This window comes from Asterias rubens, chromosome 21 (assembly GCF_902459465.1).
Source record: "Asterias rubens chromosome 21, eAstRub1.3, whole genome shotgun sequence".
Classification (NCBI taxonomy): domain Eukaryota; kingdom Metazoa; phylum Echinodermata; class Asteroidea; order Forcipulatida; family Asteriidae; genus Asterias; species Asterias rubens.
The window spans coordinates 3,985,936-4,008,114 of record NC_047082.1 but is presented as its reverse complement, the minus strand read 5'-3'; the positions used below and the strand labels follow the sequence as shown (position 1 = coordinate 4,008,114).

The window sequence follows — 22,179 nt, the reverse complement described above, 5'->3', positions numbered from 1 at the left end:
CCACACTCTGCTGATCAGAAACACCAGTGCTTGAGTCCGGTGTTCTTATCAAGTCAGCCATGACACGCCAGATGTTCCCAGTGTACAATATTTAATTGTTCTTTGTGTTTTATATTTCCCTTGATGGCCATAACAGGATGGAGAACACCAAGCTCAATACTGACCATGCCAATATGCAGTAAGTTAACTTTGATATCTTTTCCATGGTTGGTTAGTTCAATAACACCAAAAATGATTATATCTAATGGGAGACTTTAGAACGCTAGCTGGCAGCAAACTTACCAGGTAAATTTCCATTGTTTATGTAGTTCTGAGCATGCGCATACTCCCGAGAACAATGGATTTTACCTGGAAAGTCTGCTGCCACCAAGCGTCCCAAAAGTCTCGAGAATGTTGTTTGGGAGATTCAATAGAGAGGTTTCGTAAGCGTACAGATACTGATACGTCGATGCTTTGTGTGTTCACGTGACGTGTATCCGCGACTATCGTATTTTGCATACGCGTTAGCAACGGATACGGGAGCTCATACACGTCGTAGAGAAACGGATAACTGTTTTGCAGACTTTTAGTTGTATTTTGTCCAAGATCAAAAACATTTCCCACGGAATTGCTTTCACTGGTATCGTGCTTGATATAGATAGAAAATTGATAGTCATTTGCAAGCAAAACGATGAGAAAATGCAGTGTATAAAACACGGGGTCTCTATCAGTCATGTTTGTCAGAAAAACACTCATGATGAATGCGAGCGCACTCAAGTGAAACATACATATAGTTTGCGAAACAAAATCCAAAACGTGGCTGACGTGAACGGATACGGTTATCATATCCATATCTGTATCTGTATCCGTACGCTTGCGAAACCTCTCTATTGATTTGAATCCCACCTGAGGACTTGGACGGTGCTTAGTATGAAGTACTTACCACACATTAGTGTGAGGTTAAAATGAAAATATAGCGTTAATTATACCAATGTGATTGTTTTATTGAAATGATATACACAAGGCCATCAATTTCATAATGGTGGTTCAAATCCTTACCTTAGCACTTATTTTATAAAAGTGATTTTTTTTTTCTGTGTTGGTTATAAAATCCTATGCTATGTCTCTTGCACCGGAAAAGGTATAATAAAGAGTGTTGTTAAGATTCAAACTGCCTCTAGCTACAAGGCAATCACGGTAGACTGGTGGTAAGACATCTACATGTACTTAAGAATGGCAAAGGTTGTGGGTTCGAATCCTACCCGAGTGATTTGCTTGTGGGTTTTTGTCACAGTACTCATGGACACACGTCAGTGGATCGGTAAAAACCAAATAATATAGACCATGTGAACTTTGTTTACAATAAGTGTGACCTTGTACATTCTTTGAGTATTCTGGCAGGCATAATACTGTACAGGTCATATGGGAAAGTTGACATTTTGAGTCATAATTTCCAAATAAATCCAAGAATTAACTCGACAAGTTTTGAGATGTGCCCCCTTTCATCATATCAAAAGTTGATAAGAATTAGGCAGTGCAATCTCCATAAAATATAAGATTTTATGATTTCTTCCATTGAGCTTTGACCAAATCGTGCCTGCAGGAAGTCCAGGCTCTGTGGCTCTTTTGTAAACATGTGATGTATTGCGTCTATAGTGCCCCCTTAGTTTCTTTTTACAAAACGTTTGAACAATTGTCATGTTTCTGTGTTTCAGGGCAGAGCTGAGGCTTGAGCTGAGTAAACTCAGGTGAGTGAGAAACAAAAATTACGGATTTATTTAAAATTGAATTGTAATTTTTTGGAACACAAATATTTTTCAAAAGAAGAGAGTCGTGTAACTTCACTATCTACCGTGATTAGATTTGTCCATCAACCATTTGGTGAAAAATAGTTTTGATTTTCGGCAAGTCTGATATTGGAAAGATTTGATATTGCATTTGTATTGTATTTCTCTGCCACAAATTCTGGATTTCTTTTTAGCTTAGGCTTACATTTCAAGTTTGGTTCTGTAGATGTGTATGTTATTGTTTTGTATTTAGTGCCATGAGCACTTTGATGAATTTGTGCGCTTTATAAGTTTTCATTATGATTATTATCATTATTAATATTTGGAGATCCCAATTGTTTTGTGGTAGCGCAAGTCGCAGCGGAACGGACGTCTGGCTCTATGTTGGTTTATATATCAACTAATAAACATGTGTTGATTGGTTTGGCGTTTCATGTTCATTGTTTTCAGTGAGGAGATTAATCAATTGAAAACGGAGAACACGACAAAGACCAATGAAATCAACGAGAAGAAGAATACAATACAACAGGTGGGTAACAATTCACAACTATTTAAATGTAGCTTTGGTTCTACCGTAATTATACATCGCCTAATTATACTTCCACCATGCAAAGTTTCAAATCCTACAAACTGTTTCTCCTCTCAGCCTCGTTTTGGTTACATTGATTTGAATGGGAGTAAATCAAGATGGCCGCTCTATGATAACAGTCTATTGTCTTTTCCCCCACTCCCTTCCCCTATAAGGTGAAGAAGATTGGTCGTCGTTACAAATCACAATTTGAGGAGTTACAGGCAAAGGTGGATGCTGAGAAGGAGCAGCTAGTCAAACCCAACGCCGAGACAGACGCTAAGATTAAGGAGCTTGAAGAAACATTGACTAAAGCTAATGAGGTAAGAAGACAACTGTTAAAGGCACCGTACACGTTTGGTAATTGTCAAAGACCAGTGTTCTCACTTGGTGTATCCCATCATAAGCATAAAATAACAAGCCTGTGAAAATTTGGGCTCAATCGGTCATCGAGGTTGCAAGAAAATGATGAAAGAAAAAACACCCTTGTCGGACGAATTTGTGTGCTTTCAGATAAGAATAAAAGACTTCTAGCTAGAAGTCTTTTATTAGTTTAGTGAGAAATTACCTCTTTCTCAAAAACTACGTTACTTCAGAGGGAGTTCCCACAATGTTTTTTACTATCAACAGCTCTCCAATGCTCGTTACCAAGTCAGTTTTTAAGTTTGTATTTGTTTTGAGTAATTACCAAACATGTACCTTCCCTTTTAAGGGTTTGGGTACTTTATATAGGACACAAAAAACAATGTCCACAGATTCCCATTAAACTTACACGATTTAATGGGAGTGATGGTAGAAAGCTTCCCTTAAAATATTACTTTGGTGCTGTAGTTTTTGTCAAATGAATAAAACGCTTTAGGAAAATTATTTTTGTCTTGGTGAGACGTAAACTATTTTAGCATGTACAGCGGATTACCGCGACTCTCCTGGAAACGTTTCCCTGAGATTTTTACTTTCGTTGTTATTCAAAAACTTTATGACTAATGAAGTTGAAACTTCTACAGGTAAATTATATGACACGCATCTTCATTCACAGTGAGTAGGGATTCATGTCATTGCCCAAAACTTGGTCTTTAAAATGTATCAAAACCCTTTAGGCAGAAAAATCTGCTGAGCAACTTTCTTTCAAAGGATGCGGGTACTTTTTCAAAATGTCCAGAGATTTACATTAACCTTATGGGGTTTGAAGATAATGATAGTGGAAAGCTTTCCTTCAAATTTTACTAAACCGAGGTTCTGTAGTTTTTGAGATATGAGTATTAAAAAAGCAAGTCACAAATTAACTTTCGTCTCACATGAGACAAAAAATCCCATTAACCAGCTATAATATTATACCATAATCATAGCATAACTGGTTAATCTGTTTTTACATGCTAAAACTGAGACAAAAACAATTTGTTTTACTCATTTCTCAAAAAAAAGAAAAAGAAAAAGTACCCAGACCCTTTAATGAGGCCGGCTATAAACATGAAAAAGGATAATAATAATAATAACAATAACAAATTCTTATATAGCGCATTTCACAATAAACCGTATCAATGCGCTTTACATTAGTCCCCTGGTCATTGGGCCAATAAGCATTCCTTTAATCTTTCTCAGCTCCCATTAGAGAGTAAACAGCCCCGAGCTGCCGTGGCGCTCCGAAAGCTTTTCATTCACAATATCAACCTCTACCCTCGCAGGTACCCATTTATACCCCTGGGTGAAGAGAAGCAATTATAGTAAAGTATCTTGCTCAAGGACACAAGTGTCACGACCGGGATTCGAACCCACACTCCGGTGAATTAGCACCAGAACTTGAATTCGATGCTCTTAACCACTCGGCTGTGACACTCAGCATGACTTATTATTTCAACAATAATTACACTGCCACTTTTGTTATTGAGTGCATTATTTTTTATTTATGTGTGTTGACTACCAATCCACTTTTTAAATCATTAAGAAATTGTTTTAAACTTCACATCAAATTTAATACATTCTTAACCCGTTTTTTGTTTATAAAGGAACATTACAGAATTGGTTTTGCTAACAAAACAGTTGCTGGCAGTGTAAGCACCACATACATAAACTGACAAACCTGTAGAAGATCGATCGGCCATCTGGGTCACGAGAGAATAGTGAAAAACCGATTACCCATTTTGCATTGCATCGATGCCAAAACAAAAATGAATAAAACGCTCACTGAGCGATAAACTCCAAACATATTATATTATTTATTTCTCATCAAATATGACATTTCAGACAGGGATGCTTTCAACTATCATCATCATTAGTAAGTCTGTGATCTTCACGATTTTTGTTTCTTACCAATTCTATAACGATCCTTTAAGACTCTCCCTACACCCAAAATAAACTTTACTACTGTACAATGTCACATTTATTTATTTAATTTTTATACTAAAATGTTTCCATCTATAGGAGAACAAGGCATCCAAAGAAGCTTTAGAGGAAAATAAGGTAGGTCTCTATAATTTTATCAATTTTACTCTTAGTAAATGAAGAGTTATTACTAAAAAAAAATTAAAAGTACTGTTAAACATTTTAAATCAACAATTTTGTAAGGTGCTTGAAGACAATGGACACTATTGGTAATTGTCAAAGACCTGTCTTTTCACTTGGTGTATCTCAACATATGCATAAAATAACAAACATGTAAAAATTTGAGCTCAATCGGTCGTCGAAGTTGCGAGATAATAATGAAAGAAAAAACACCCTTGTCACACGAAGTTGTGTGCATTCAGATGCTTGATTTCAAGACCTCAAATTCTAAATCTGAGGTCTCGAAACCAAATTTGTGGAAAAATTACTTCTTTCTCGAAAACTTTGTTACTTCAGATGAAGCCGTTTCTCACACTATTTTATACTACCAACCTCTCCCTACCTGTTATCAAGTAAGGTTTTATGCTAATAATTATTTTGAGTAATTACCAGTAGTGTCCACTGCCTTTAAATTAACGTGCAAATAACTTGGTTAAAAGATATTGCCACAACAAACACTATAATGCCTTTTAATACCAGCAATATATGTGCTATATATATAGTTATTTTTTTATTTTTTTTTTATAATTTAACCCTTTGGTGCACAAGACGGTTGCTAGCGACCACTAAAAACATGTCAAATTTGACTTTCATAAACAGTCAATACTAAGCCATTGGACACTTTCGGTGAACAGTATTGTCCAAGGCCCACACTTCGTGTATCGCAACTTATATATAAAATAACAAACCTGTGAAAATTTAGGCTCAATCGGTCATCGGAGTCGAGAGAAACTAATGGGAAAACCCACCCTTGTTTCCGCACGTTTCGCCGTGTCATGACATGTGTTTAAAATAAATCGATATCGAGAATTTATATTGTTTTAATGTTTTCTCAAAAAGTAAAGCATTTCATGGAATAATATTTCAAGAGAAGTCTTTTACCATTACCTTCTGTAAACCCTGTAAGTTATTTGTAAATCTGTGACCTTTTTTTTCATCTCTGTTTTGAAAGTGTCCAATGGCTTTAACCACAACCCCCTAATATGGCTATCATTCGATTGTTTAGAGCGATTGTTGAGCTTTCGTTTGGTGTGACGTTCAACAGGGGGTGCACCAAATGATATGACATTTTTCTTAAAACATTGTCAACGCCGATTTGTACAGAGTCTACCCATGACAATATATAGAGTGTAGAGTCTGCAAATCTTTATGTTTTGAAGTATGAGACAGATTATTATATAGCACCATGTACTGATGGTATACAAGGTGCTGTGATGGTATATGCTGCCGGTTATACTGGCTGTAATCAGCTTGGCATACAGCTGTTTTCCACTCCAACCACTACAAACTTACAATCTTATAACACCATATTACAAATATTACAAATATGTTATAAATATTTTTACTTGTTGTCGTAACATACGATCTTAAAATACAATATTACAAATGTTATTACCACTCAACTACATCGACGTGATCGGTAGAGATACAGAGGCTGAAATAGTGGACCTTCCAAACATGATGAGGGATAAACACCTCTGGCGTGACGTTGTGCACGGAATCTCTGTCGCGACCGCTAAATGATGATGATTACAAATATGTTCCGAATATTACTTGTTGTGTCAGTATATAGAGCAGTCAGCGTTTGAACTGGTAATGGCGCAATTACTACTTGCGTTATTTGGTATTTACTTAGCAGAGTTGTGAGCAAAATTGATGCAGGAGATGCCCTCATCAAATTCTTATTAAGAAATACTTCAAGGTTAAGAAGAGGTAGTAAAAGGCACAGGGCACCATTGGTAATAGACCGATCCATTAAGCTCCGCCCCATTGCGTATTGACCAATCACAACGCAACGAAGGTCCCACAACTAAGGTCTGTGTGTGCGCGTATGCTTGGCGTGCACAGCAGAGTTGTGCAGAAAGGCATTGGAGAGGCTCACTTGTTCTTGCTCACACGTGCGTCCTGGGCGGAGCCTAATGGATCGGTCTATTGTCAAAGACCAATATTCTCACTTGGTGTGTACATGTACATGTACATCTCAACGTGTGCATAAAATAACAAACCTGTGAAAATTAAGACTCAATTGGTCATCAAAGTTGCAAGGGAATAATTAAAGTAAAAAACACCCTTGTTGCACAAATTTGTGTGCCTTCAGATGCATAATAAAAGGCATCAGGCCTGAGGTCTTTCAATATTTGATTGAGAAATTACCTCATGTTAATTCAGAGGGAGCCGTTTCTTACAATGTCTTATACTATCAACTGTTCTTCATTGCTTGAACCAAGTAAGTTTTTATGCTAAAAAATTGTTTTGAGTAATTACCAATAGTGTCCAGTAGGACTGTGTTTGATTCAGCACTTTTGATTGGCAATATTGCAAGCGCAATATAAGAACTCTAAGTTGGTGATATGATTCGAACGTGGTCTAAAGCAAGGTTGGTACAATAAACGTTATTTGCCAAGAAGGCCAGTATGGCTTGGGTTCAAACAATGGTAACGCGCAAAGTGTCTGCCAGGGCTGTATGCTTCGTTTTTGAAAGGGCAAGGGCACCATGACATTTTCTCTTTGGTTTGGTAAAGGGCACCCTATGAGGAAATTGTAAATTTCTACTGGAGCATTTCAAGGGCACCAAGGCAATGACCAGGGGCATTGAGACAATCGCCTTTGTTGCCTCCGTGAATTCGTTTTTGAAAAGGCAAGGGCACCATGACATTTTCTCTTTGGTTTGGTAAAGGGCACCCTATGAGGAAATTGTAAATTTCTACTGGAGCATTTCAAGGGCACCAAGGCAATGACCAGGGGCATTGAGGCAATCACCTTTGTTGCTTCCGTGAAGTATCAGGCCTGGTCTGCGCTTTGCACAACACTCGGCCAATGACAAGTCACCTTTGCCCAATTTCATAAAGCTGTTAACCAGAATATACTTCCTAAGCGAAAAGTACTTGGAAATTATGCTAAGCGCAAAATGGATGGGGCACCAGCCACGACAATGTCAACTCCATGGACTTTGGATTGGTTACCAGTTTCTGCTTAGTTCAGTTTTGTGCTTAGCAAGTTTTTGTGCTTATACTAGTCCACAAACTATTACTTGTCCAAATGTAGTAAAGACCTTATGCATTGACCTCATTCAGCCGCCATCTTAGAGGAAAAACGGTGACGAAACAAGCGAGATGCATAGATTTGTACGCGCGGCGCACAGTATTGGCCAATGAGCAACCTCCTTTTGACCTCTGGGTGAGGGCGCCCTACTGAAATGACGTCATGTGCATATATCTATAGTCTTTATGTGAGTATGGAAAAAATGACAAATCTCTAAACTCTTGTTAAAATGGTTTAAATTGCCATTGTATTTGATACCGTTCGAGCGCTTTTAAGGATTTGGGTACTTTTTGGAACACAAAACACAATGTCCACAGATTTACATTAAACTTACACCGTTTGAAGATAATGATAGTAGCAACAATACCTTAAAATATTAGTTGCTGAGGTGATGTAGTTTTTTAGAAATGAGTAAAACAGTCTCAGATGGGATGTTATTCGTTTATGTTATAAACACAGTTATCCTTGTACGTCTTTTCCCCTTCAACCGGTGAGATGGTGGCATTGTTGAGTTGGCATGCCTTCCCCGATAAGTTGAAGGAGCTGCAGTTGGGATCCCTGGCGGATGCCAATCAGCACTGCAAAGGGTGTTGGATGATGGTTTCCTTGAAGGGGTGAACGGCCTCAATAAGTTTTCAGTCTTAGATGGGTTGGGTTATTCGTATTTGTAATACACACAGTTATCCTTGTACGTCTTTTCCCCTTCAACCTGTGAGATGGTGGCATTGTTGAGTTGGCATGCCTTCCCCGATAAGTTGAAGGAGCTGCAGTTGGGATCCCTGGCGCATGCCAAGCAGCACTGCAAAGGGTGTTGGATGATGGTTTCTTTGAAGGTGTGTCCAAGCAGACATTTGGGCTGGGCGTGGTCTATAATGATTGCAGAGCATCGCAGTGGATTCATGAAACTTTTCCGTTCACAAAAGACACGTTTTGTTTCATCACAAGGAGCAAGGTTCCATCTCTTGTTGCCGTTGCCCAAAGCAAAGCATCCATCACCTGTAATATTTAGCGCCCGCCTCATGTTGCTGTACTCAATCTGTCGACCATTGCACTTCCATTCTCCACCGTCCCCATTCGCTGTGCAGTCAAGCCAAGCATTATGAGGGTCCTCTTCAGTGGGATTAACAATATGCATCAAATCACATATGAAGTTATTCTCTTCTTCGCTGTTTGATACAATGAGGTCACTTCCGATCTCTAAACAGGCTTTTCTGGCCTCGGACCAGTTGAGAGGGTCCGGGATAAACTTGTAACATGACTGACCAAATTGCCACCAGTCATGGGGACAGCCCAGCAACTCGGCATTGACTATGGTCTGGCTGACCATCAGAAAGACCAATCCAGCCACCGAAGCCATTGTATGTCTCATATCCATAAATCGGCAGAAAAGATGTCCAGCAGCCAATTTCACAAAACGCTAGGACTAATCCTACGTATCTCGAGTAAGGATGAGTAACCTGTCTTAACTTAGGATGGGTTAAATTCGTCCTATTGTTATCAGTTACGGAACTGAACTTCTTCTAAAATCTTAAAATTCTAAGTTAGGAAGAGTTTGCTGAAATCGACGGCAGTAATACATGTATTAGTCCTAAAGGCACAGAGAATGTCAAAGCTGATGGATGGTAACCGTTTTCTTTCGAGTACACAGCGAGTGTTTGATGAAATAGATTGGTAGTCATGTACTTGTGGATCCTTTCACTGCCTTTTTGATAAATTTATTCCGTCCTCCCTGGAACTTCATCCACAAGACTCTTACTTATACAATTAACTGTTCTTGACGATGACTAAAGCTAGATAGGCAAAACTTTGAGACCAATTAAGACCTCACTCCACGGTAGTGCAGTGAAACACAATCCAATAAGCTAAAAGTAGTAGTCCCAGCCGATTTTCTATGTGCCACCCAGGTATAGTAGTTAAAAAAGCAGGAAAGTTCTCGTCGGAACTGAGAAGTCTCCCGAAAATCTGAAAAATCTATTAGTAGATTATAGCAAGTAGTAGAATAACTAGCAAGACAGTTCTCTAAAGAACAAAGTTTACCTTGCAAGTAGCAGACATATGGTGTTACCGCAAACCAAGTGTATAACTACTTCTTTATCAAAGCAATCTTCACGCTGACAATGCTTTGTGATAACGTCTCTCCAACAACCGATGTATCTACATGTATGGGTTGATATCATATTGACAAGATCTTATACATGTATATGGTTGGAGTCTTGCTTTGCAGCATCATATGAGTGGATGTACATACGGTCGAGGTCACGTTGACAATGGATATTGTAGTTACTCGTACCTTACCACTAATCACTGTTTTACTTCTGCACGGCCGACACAAGGTCTTTTCTCTTTATTGATCGGCGCATCCTGGACTCTTAATTAAAGCTAAGAAACTGGAGGACAATTCTCCAATCGCCTGGAGAGGAAAGAGATGACTACATGGACATCCACAGAGCACTGTACTTTCTCAAACCACGGTTCAATAAACAATTTGATGTTTATCAAAGTTAAAGATGCTGGACACGTTTGGTAATTGTCAAGGACCAGTATTCTCACTAGGTGTATCCCAACATATGCATAAAATAACAAATCTGTGACAATTTGGACCCTATTGGTCATCACATTTGAAAGAGAATATAAATGACAGAAAAAAAACGTTATTGCGTTACTTTGTGTGCTTTAGATGCTTAATAAAAGGCTTCAGCTGGAGTATTTTATTATTTGAGAAGGAAATTACCTCTTTCTCAAAAACTATGTTACTTCAGAAAGAGCCCTTTCTCATAATGTTTTGTACTACATGTATCAACAGCTCTCTATTGCTTGTTACCAAGTAAGTTTTTATGGTAAAAAATCTTTTGAGTAGTTACCAGTAGTGTCCAGTGCCTTTAAAGATTCTGTGTTTGATTCAGCACTTTTGATTGGCAATATCGCAAGTGCAATATCACATATCTAGAATATGACCACTTTCTATAAGAACTCTGTATTATTAAAAAGAACTCTGTATTATTAAGTTGGTGATATGATCTGACGTGGTCTAAGCAAGGTTCGTGCAATAAACATTATTTACCAAGAAGGCCTCTACTTTGGTTCAAACATTGGAATTGCACAAAGTGTCTGCGCTTTGCACAACCCATCGACCATTGACAAGTCACCTTGGCTGTTTTCATAAAGCTGTTAAAGGAACATTACAGAATTGGTTTGCTGGCAGTGTAAGCACTTTATGTAATCCACCATATACAAAAACTGACAAACCTGTAGAAGTTGAGATCGATCGGCCATCTGGGTCACCAGAGAATAGTGAACAACTGATTACACATTTTGCATTGCATCGATGCCAAAACAAAATGAAAAAAAGTCTCACTGAGCGATAAACTCCTATGCGAAATTAGAATATTTATTTCTCATCAAATATTAAATTTCAGACAGAAACATTTCAAGGGATGTTTCATACTATCATAATTATTAGACCGTGTAAGTTTTATGTAAATCTGTGATCTTCACAATTTTGTTTTCTTACCAATTCTGTAACGTTCCTTTAACCAGAAAATGCTGCTTTACAAATTGTTGATGTCCCTCTATATAATGGGAAAAACCAAGTGTAGCACGATAGGTGCATACATGTACATGTGCATGCTACAGTGTGTATATACAATAGAATGGAATGTCTCGCTGAATATTACAATTCAAAAATATAGAGGGTGCTCTGAAATTGTTCCATGCATTAAAAAACATACTCTGTGAAACTTGGTGTGTACATGTATACCCATCCGATGTGATGTATTTAAGCACAAACATTAGCTATTAAGCATACACATTATTAGCTTACCAGAAGAAGAAGATTCCCAGCCAATACCATCTCACATGTGCATAATTACCAATTGTGTCATTGTTCCCTGATCATTCTTACAAATGAACACATTCAAACAGTACTGAGTACGTACACGACCTTATGTCCACTTAGTTTTCAGTCTTAGATGAGGTGTGTTACTCGTCTTTTCCCCTTCAATCTGTGAGATGGTGGCATTGTTGAGTTGGCATGCCTTCCCCAATAAGTTGAAGGAGCTGCAGTTGGGATCCCTGAGGCATGCAAAGAGCAGCACTGCAAAGGGTGTTGGATAATGGTTTCCTTGAAGGTGTAAACGGCCTCACTAAGTTTCAGTCATACATGTAGATGGGATGAGTTATTCGTATTCGTAGTAAACACAGTTATCCTTGTACTTCTTTTCCCCTTCAATCTGTGAGATGGTGGCATTGTTGAGTTGGCATGCCTTCCCCCTGAGGTTGAGGGAGCTGCAGTTGGGATCCCTGGCTGATGCCAATCAGCACTGCAAAGGGTGTTGGAGAATGGTTTCCTTGAAGAGGTGAACGGCCTCAATAAGTGTTCAGTCTTAGATGGGATGAGTTATTCGTATTCGTAGTAAACACAGTTATCCTTGTACGTCTTTTCCCCTTCAATCTGTGAGATGGTGGCATTGTTGAGTTGGCATGCCTTCCCTGATAAGTTGAAGGAGCTGCAGTTGGGATCCCTGGCGCATGCAAAGCAGCACTGCAACGGGTGTTGGATGATGGTTTCCTTGAAGGTGTGTCCAAGCAGACATTTGGGCTGGGCGTGGTCTATGCTGATTGCAGAGCATCGCAGTGGATTCATGCAACTTTTCCGCTCACAAAAGACGCTTTTTGTTTCATCACAAGGAACAAGGTCCCATTTCTTGAAGGTATAGCCTAGAGTAAAGCAACCGTTACCGGTAATATTTACATCCTTTCTGAATTTGCTGAACTCGATCTGCTGACCGTTGCACTTCCATTGTCCGCTGTCCCCATCTCTATGTGTGCATCCAAGCCAAGCATTACGAAAATCTGCCGAAGGAACAATATTTTTCTGCATTAAATCATTTATGAAGTTGTTCTCTTCTTCGCTGTTTGATACAATGAGGTCACTTCCGATCTCTAAACAGGCTTTTCTGGCCTCGGACCAGTTGAGAGGGTCCGGGATAAACTTGTAACATGACTGACCAAATTGCCACCAGTCATGGGGACAGCCCAGCAACTCGGCATTGACTATGGTCTGGCTGACCATCAGAAAGACCAATCCAGCCACCGAAGCCATTGTATGTCTCATATCCATAAATCGGCAGAAAAGATGTCCAGCAGCCAATTTCACAAAACGCTAGGACTAATCCTACGTTTCTCGAGTAAGGATGAGTAACCTGTCTTAACTTAGGATGGGTTAAATTCGTCCTATTGTTATCAGTTACGGAACTGAACTTCTTCTAAAATCTTAAAATTCTAAGTTAGGAAGAGTTTGCTGAAATCGACGGCAGTAATACATGTACATGTATTAGTCCTAAAGGCACAGAGAATGTCAAAGCTGATGGATGGTAACCGTTTTCTTTTGAGTACACAGCGAGTGTTTGATGAAATAGATTGGTAGTCATGTACTTGTGGATCCTTTCACTGCCTTTTTGATAAATTTATTCCGTCCTCCCTGGAACTTCATCCACAAGACTCTTACTTATACAATTAACTGTTCTTGACGATGACTAAAGCTAGATTGGCAAAACTTTGAGACCAATTAAGAACTCACTCCACGGTAGTGCAGTGAAACACAATCCAATAAGCTAAAAGAAGTAGTCCCAGCCGATTTTCTATGTGCCACCCAGGTATAGTAGTTAAAAAAGCAGGAAAGTTCTCGTCGGAACTGAGAAGTCTCCCGAAAATCTGAAAAATCTATTAGTAGATTATAGCAAGTAGTAGAATAACTAGCAAGACAGTTCTCTAAAGAACAAAGTTTACCTGGCAAGTAGCAGACATATGGTGTTACCGCAAACCAAGTGTATAACTACTTCTTTATCAAAGCAATCTTCACGCTGACAATGCTTTGTGATAACGTCTCTCCAACAACCGATGTATCTACATGTATGGGTTGATATTATATTGGAGTCTTGCCTTGCAGCATCATATGAGTGGATGTACATACGGTTGAGGTCACGTTGACAATGGATATTGTAGTTAATCGTACCTTACCACTAATCACTGTTTTACTTCTGCACGGCCGACACAAGGTCTTTTCTCTTTATTGATCGGCGCATCCTGGACTCTTGATTAAAGCTAAGAAACTGGAGGACAATTCTCCAATCGCCTTGAGAGGAAAGAGATGACTACATGGACATCCACAGAGCACTGTACTTTCTCAAACCACGGTTCAATAAACAATTTGATGTTTATCAAAGTTAAAGGTGCTGGACACGTTTGGTAATTGTCAAGGACCAGTATTCTCACTAGGTGTATCCCAACATATGCATAAAATAACAAATCTGTGACAATTTGGACCCTATTGGTCATCACATTTGAAAGAGAATATAAATGACAGAAAAAAAACGTTATTGCGTTACTTTGTGTGCTTTAGATGCTTAATAAAAGGCTTCAGCTGGAGTATTTTATTATTTGAGAAGGAAATTACCTCTTTCTCAAAAACTATGTTATTTCAGAAGGAGCCCTTTCTCATAATGTTTTGTACTACATGTATCAACAGCTCTCTATTGCTTGTTACCAAGTAAGTTTTTATGGTAAAAAATCTTTTGAGTAGTTACCAGTAGTGTCCAGTGCCTTTAAAGATTCTGTGTTTGATTCAGCACTTTTGATTGGCAATATCGCAAGTGCAATATCACATATCTAGAATATGACCACTTTCTATAAGAACTCTGTATTATTAAAAAGAACTCTGTATTATTAAGTTGGTGATATGATCTGACGTGGTCTAAGCAAGGTTCGTACAATAAACATTATTTACCAAGAAGGCCTCTACTTTGGTTCAAACATTGGAATTGCACAAAGTGTCTGCGCTTTGCACAACCCATCGACCATTGACAAGTCACCTTGGCCGTTTTCATAAAGCTGTTAAAGGAACATTACAGAATTGGTTTGCTGGCAGTGTAAGCACTTTATGTAATCCACCATATACATAAACTGACAAACCTGTAGAAGTTGAGATCGATCGGCCATCTGGGTCACCAGAGAATAGTGAACAACTTATTACACATTTTGCATTGCATCGATGCCAAAACAAAATGAAAAAAAATCTCACTGAGCGATAAACTCCAAACGCGAAATTAGAATATTTATTTCTCATCAAATATTAAATTTCAGACAGAAACATTTCAAGGGATGTTTCATACTGTCATCATTATAAGACCGTGTAAGTTTTATGTAAATCTGTGATCTTCACAATTTTGTTTTCGTACCAATTCTGTAACGTTCCTTTAACCAGAAAATGCTGCTTTACAAATTGTTGATGTCCCTCTATATAATGGGAAAAACCAAGTGTAGCACGATAGGTGCATACATGTACATGTGCATGCTACAGTGTGTATATACAATAGAATGGAATGTCTCGCTGAATATTACAATTCAAAAATATAGAGGGTGCTCTGAAATTGTTCCATGCATTAAAAAACATACTCTGTGAAACTTGGTGTGTACATGTATACCCATCCGATGTGATGTATTTAAGCACAAACATTAGCTATTAAGCATACACATTATTAGCTTACCAGAATAAGAAGATTCCCAGCCAATACCATCTCACATGTGCATAATTACCAATTGTGTCATTGTTCCCTGATCATTCTTACAAATGAACACATTCAAACAGTACTGAGTACGTACACGACCTTATGTCCACTTAGTTTTCAGTCTTAGATGAGGTGTGTTACTCGTCTTTTCCCCTTCAATCTGTGAGATGGTGGCATTGTTGAGTTGGCATGCCTTCCCCAATAAGTTGAAGGAGCTGCAGTTGGGATCCCTGAGGCATGCAAAGAGCAGCACTGCAAAGGGTGTTGGATAATGGTTTCCTTGAAGGTGTAAACGGCCTCACTAAATTTCAGTCATAGATGGGATGAGTTATTCGTATTCGTAGTAAACACAGTTATCCTTGTACGTCTTTTCCCCTTCAATCTGTGAGATGGTGGCATTGTTGAGTTGGCATGCCTTCCCTGATAAGTTGAAGGAGCTGCAGTTGGGATCCCTGGCGCATGCAAAGCAGCACTGCAACGGGTGTTGGATGATGGTTTCCTTGAAGATGTGTCCAAGCAGACATTTGGGCTGGGCGTGGTCTATGCTGACTGCAGAGCATCGCAGTGGATTCATGCAACTTTTCCGCTCACAAAAGACGCTTTTTGTTTCATCACAAGGAACAAGGTTCCATTTCTTGAAGGTAAAGCCTAGAGTAAAGCAACCGTTACCGGTAATATTTACATCCTTTCTGAATTTGCTGAACTCGATCTGCTGACCGTTGCACTTCCATTGTCTGCCGTCCCCATCTCTATGTGTGCATCCAAGCCAAGCATTACGAAGATCTGCCGAAGGAACAATATTTTTCTGCATTAAATCATTTATGAAGTTGTTCTCTTCTTCGCTGTTTGATACAATGAGGTCACTTCCGATCTCTAAACAGGCTTTTCTGGCCTCGGACCAGTTGTGAGGGTCTGGGATAAACTTGTAACATGACTGACCAAATTGCCACCAGTCATGGGGACATCCCAACAACTCGGCATTGACTATGGTCTGGCTGACCATCAGAAAGACCAATCCAGCCACTGAAGCCATTGCAAGTCTCATATCCATGACTTGGCAAAACAGATGTCCAGTCATTTTAGTCCAAAGGCACAGAGAATGTCGACGGTAATGGATGGTAGTTGTTTTTCCCTAAGACATGTACAGCGAGTGTTTTAATTTTAAGCAAGTTCGCCCCAAAGAGGGTTAAAAGTCACTCTGGGTATGGGGCTATAGGAAGATAAATTACTGGGAGTAAAAAGAACTGGGGGGGGGGGGGAAGGAGGAATTGGTATTCCTCTTAATACAGCCAAGATTGTAGGATAGAGGGAAACATGCACCAGGCAAGGAGTTCCAAAGAGATGCAGTTCTTTCAAGAAATGGCTCCTTGTTCTACATCTCAGCAAATCAAGAGTGTATGGATGAGAAGAAGCCGGAAAGTCTGGTTTCACGCTCAAATATTCTGACAGGTGGAACTTGGTCGGACTTATTGGTGGCACATCTACCATGAAAATAGCTGTAGAAAAGACCAAGGCTGGCGACAGATCTACGGTGGGAAAGAAGTTGTAACGTTGAGTCCAACACTTCACCCACAAGAGAATGTTTGATGGAATAGATGACCAGTCTTGTTCTTGGGAGTCCTTTCGCCGCCCTTCAGTAAATTTGTCGTGTCCTCCCTCCTATTTTATTCTCAAGACTCTCACTTAGACAACTAACTGTTCCTAACGACGACAAGAGCAAACTACATGTACGTTGAAACGTTGAGGCCAGTTAAGAACTCGCTCCGTGGTGGTGCAGTTCAAAACGATCCAATAAGCTAAAGTAGTAGTCCTAGCTGATTTTCTATACCTTCCACCCAGGTATTAGTTTCGAAAAAAGCAAGGCAGTTCTATTTAGAGCTGAGAAGTCTCTCGAAAATCTGAAAATCTATTCCTTGGTAGGAGAGTATATGTCAAGATAGTTCTCCTGAAGACAAAATCTACCTGGCAAAAAGACACAAACAAAATGTGTAACCGTTCTTCTTTGTCAAAGCAACCATCGAATGATCAATGCTGTCTTAAAGCTTCGTTCTGACAAGCGATGTAACTATGGGCGCGATATCAAAATGACAAGAAACTATATAGGGCTGGAGTCTTTCCGTGGGGCATAATTTAAGTGGAAGCAAATTAAACAGCTATCACCCTTATACAATGTAGATGAGGTCAAGTTGGCAATCGATTTTGTAATTATTCCTACCTTTTTACCACTTATCACTGTCTTACGTCTGCATGGTCGATACAAGGTCTTATTTTTGCTTTATTGGTCGTTGCATCCTTGACTCTTAATTACAACTGAGAAACTGGAGGACATTTCTCCACTCCCTCTGAGAAGAAAGGGTAGACTTTATCCGTGACTGAAGGATCGCTCAAACGGGACCCAATATTATCGAGCTGCTTAAGCAGGAAGTATTGATTTTAAAATTGTTGAGGTTAATTCGACAATTAATCCCTGTAGAACCACATAGACCTCCTCTATGATCTATAGACTGAACTGTGATGATCTTAGCTTAAAGGCAGTGGACACTACATATTGGTAATTACTCAAAATAATTATTAGCACAAAACCTTACTTGGTAACAAGTAATGGGGAGCTGTTATAGTATAAAACATTGTGAGAAACGGCTCCCTCTGAAGTGATGTAAATTTCGAGAAAGAAGTAATTTTCCACAAATTTGATTTTGAGACCTCAGATTTAGAATTTGAGGTCTTGAAATCAACCATCAAAACACACACAACTTCGTGTGACAAGGGTTTTTTTTCTTTCATTATTATCTCTCAAGTTCGATGACCGATTGAGCTCAAATTTTTGTACAGGTTTGTTATTTTATGCATATGTTGAGATACACCAACTGTGAAGGCTAGTCTTTGACAATTACCAATAGTGTCCACTGCCTTTAACTGTCGCTAATTGATACACCTTGGTCTCTATGATTTACTGCTAATGGTCTTGGTTTAAGTTCACACCAAGTCATCTGTGGGGTGTCGTGGTCGAGTGGTTTAGAGCGGTGGACTTAAATGAACACAGTGCCTTGGATCGGTCGAGTTGGTCTTTGAAAAGCGTTTGTAACCGTTTGTTATAAAATGCACATGGGTAGAAAGATGTTTTAAAAGTAGAATACAATGATCCACACAAACATGCCTTTAACCTTATCGACTAACCTCGTCGACCGTGTTAGTTCGCACAATATAAGGAAAACCACGCACTTTCGAGGCAAACTTGTGTTGATCATTGTATTCTACTTTTAAGACATCTTTCCAACCATATGCATTTTATTTTAAAAAACGATTACAAACACTTTTTATAGACCAACTCGTCCAATCCAAGGCAAGAAGTTCCTTTAAGTTCTGTATTTATAGAGTGTGCAGTGTGGATTCAATTCTTGGCTCATTCTTTTGCAACACTTGTGTTTTTTTTTTTTCGTTAACTAATCCATCTGTATAAATCTGTAATCAAGTGATAAATATGTGTAACACTTTTCTTGCATCTAAATGGATTAAGAAATTGTTTAGTTCTCAATATTAAAACCTTTTGAATATTGCCACGTATACATAAAACTTTTAGTAAGAAAGACATCTGAAAAATCTACTCTGAAGAATGTATATGTACATGTATAGCAGGACAGTTCTCTAAGAACAAACTCTACCTGGCAAGTAGATACACACATGGTGTTACCGCAAACCAATTTATAAGATATATATAACTTTTAAGTTTGTAATTGTATGTAATGGTAAGTAATTGACATTTACTGTATTTTCTGTGTATTGGGGGTTTAGTTCTGATAAGGGAATAGAGTAGTGACTTGGTCTTAAAGGTCCATTTAAAACCGGCAGGGTCGTGGTCGTGGTCGTGGTCGTGGTCGTGGTCGTGCGATGAATGCCCGAGCCGAAGGCGAGGGCCTTTATCAAATGGCAACGTTCCTGCAATGGCCACGACCCTGTATGAATCCCACATATGCCCATGATTTTTTTTCACAGAACTCTGGAAAGTACTGAGTATACAGTGCTTACACATGGTCAATGTATGGTCAAAACTAAAACACACAAGTGTGAATATAATAAATATTATAATAATAAACTACAGCATTTATAAGGCGCACTTTACTGAAAAGGAGAAACATTCAAAGGCGCCGGTCAAGTTTTGTCAAGATGTTGGAAAGCAAGCAAGAATAAGTGTGTTTTGAGTTTCTGCTGGAAGAGAGTGATGTTGTGTATTTGTCTGAGGTAATCCGGAAGTGAGTTCCAGCGTCTTGGTGCTACATGTATGTTGGAGTAATATAAGATTAATGTGTGACTTATTTTGTCGTCTTCAGACCAAACTTGCTGAGAAGGATGAACGGGAAGAGAAGAACAAGAAACTCATTGAAGGAATCCGACGCAAATGTGCTCAGCTCGCCAGTAAGTAAAGCGCTCCAATTTGCACTGGACCATTTATCACTCTGCCACCATCTTGGCCATGTCCCCTATATCCAACAACAGTAATGGATGCTAATATTCATTGTACAAAAAGGAACCAGACTAATTTTCCTTCCAGCCTCAGTTTGGTTTCGTTGATTTGAATGGGAAAAAAATTCAAGATGGCCGCATCATGATAAAGGTCTATACTGGTCTTTGACAATTACCAAACGTGCCCAGTGGCTTTAACTAAAGCACTAAAACTAGCTAAGCACAATCAAATATGCTTACCACAGGTGTCCTGCAGCCAACTTTCTCAGAACGCTAGTTTTAATCCTATCTTGAGTAAGGACGAGTAACTCGTCCTAAACTTAGGATGAGTTCAATGTGTCCTAACGTCTAAGGTTACGGAACTTAACTCGTCCTAATAGATTAATCCTAAGTTAGAAAGAGTTTATTGTAAATTAGGGTGTCACTTGTCTGTGATTATTTGAGTTTGCATTGACATCTTGCAGTCATGGCTGCCTTGCGGGGTAAGCTGTGACTCATTGCGTTTAACTAAAGGTTCTCCACCCAGGGGTAAATGAGCACCTGCAAGGGCAGCGATGGTTCTTGTGATTGATTAGCTTACTGCGCTACATATTTGGCAGCATGGGCTGCACCAGAGAGCTAAGATGGTTTAAGAATGATTAGGCCCAGTGGCCAAGGGTAACAATGTGAAGGGCTTTGAGACACCCTCCCGGTGTATAAAGCGCTATATAAAACAGACCATTTTTATTATTTTTAATATTTGTATGAACTTTGTGTCCCGCCCAGATGAGCTTAGCAAGATGAAAGAAGAGAAGACGAAACTTCAGACGTCGGTGGATGAGATGAAGGGAGAGATGACCGCAATGGAGTCCATTCATTCGGAGAGTGAAGGACAGCTAGAGGCAGATAAGAAGACCCTACAGGAGAGAGTGCAGCAGCTGGAGAAGGATCTCAAACAAGCAAAGGACAAACAGGTCAGGAAGAACTCTATTTATGCGATATTGGCCACTTAAAGTTGAGGGCTATAGACGATGTGACCTATGTTTACATTCAAACCGCCCTCTGTTGACAAAACACTATATATGTCATGTTTCGCCGGGCACTGAGTTGCGTAGTCATAGTAAGATTGCGTACACTTTCTAGCTGGCTGCCAAAACACAAAGGTTTTGCCCGGCGGTATGCGCACGAATCATGTTATGGTTTTCGTGTGACGTCAGAGGTCACATCGTCTATATTGGTTTTGGTTTTTACCCATACACCGATGTGTGTTAGCACTGTATACTCGGTACTTTCACGAGTGCTGTGAAAAAAAATATCACAGGCATGATACTCGGGTGGGATTCGAACCCTTGACCCTTGCAATTCTAGATAGACTACCAAGGTTGCCCGGTAGCTAGAGGCAGTTCGAATCCTATGTTTTGGCAGGGGGTACCGCAATGATATAAGAGATGTTAAATTTGCATCGGGGATAAAGAACACTAATTTTGGTTTTCACCCATACACCGATGTGTGTTAGCACTGAATACTCGGTACTTTCCTGAGTCCTGTGAAAAAAATATCACAGACATGTTAGGGCATTTGAGGGCTATACTGGAAGGGACATTACAAAATCGTCTAAGGTCACAGATTCACAAAAACCTGTGACATGATTGATCTCTCCTCTGAGTCAGCGTGAAGCTTATAGCAGGAATTTTGAAAAGCTGCTCTTGTCAATAGGAGTTACTGCAACAATGGAAATGGGCACTTTTCACATGTAATCACTTACCGGGACTACAATACTCGACCGATTGAATTGTAACAAACAAGGTGTCAAAATCACCGTAATTAAATTTTATGTCTTCTGGTATTTTCATTTTTAGAATATGAGTAACAATTTTTAAATTGTAGGTGCTTTTACAATAGCCGCGTTACATTTTTTGCTGTCTTTATAATAAATATTTAAAAAACAAAAGTAAACACAAAGAAAGACCAACTGTAAGGGCACAGGAAATTACAAAACAACCGTCATGTGAATGCTAGGATCAACAAAAGTGTAAAATATATTGATCTAGAACAATGACAGCAATTAAAATGTCTGTCCCCCATATGTTTATTTTAGGAGAAGCTTCAAACTATCCAGAAGGAGGAACAGCAGAAACAACAACAGCAAAAAGTGGAACTTCAGTCAAGGGTAAAGTTTTGTTGACATGGGCTGAGTTTTTCTGTTACACTCACTCGGTCGCCCACAGGCAAGCTAAAAGGGTTACTTGCAGCACTCAGG

The 22,179-nt window shown here is 39.2% G+C and overlaps 1 protein-coding gene across 1 annotated transcript in view; it reads left to right on the top strand.

The window, feature by feature from the left end:
- The window catches only part of LOC117304752 (nucleoprotein TPR-like), an 87,000-nt gene that overhangs the window by 52,982 nt on the left and 11,839 nt on the right, over positions 1-22,179 (top strand). Inside the window, exons 36-43 of the mRNA XM_033789355.1 lie at positions 137-178; positions 1,695-1,727; positions 2,217-2,295; positions 2,511-2,657; positions 4,753-4,791; positions 19,808-19,892; positions 20,706-20,893; positions 22,018-22,089. Coding sequence (XP_033645246.1) covers positions 137-178; positions 1,695-1,727; positions 2,217-2,295; positions 2,511-2,657; positions 4,753-4,791; positions 19,808-19,892; positions 20,706-20,893; positions 22,018-22,089 — 685 coding nt within the window. The remainder of the gene's footprint in view (positions 1-136; positions 179-1,694; positions 1,728-2,216; positions 2,296-2,510; positions 2,658-4,752; positions 4,792-19,807; positions 19,893-20,705; positions 20,894-22,017; positions 22,090-22,179) is intronic.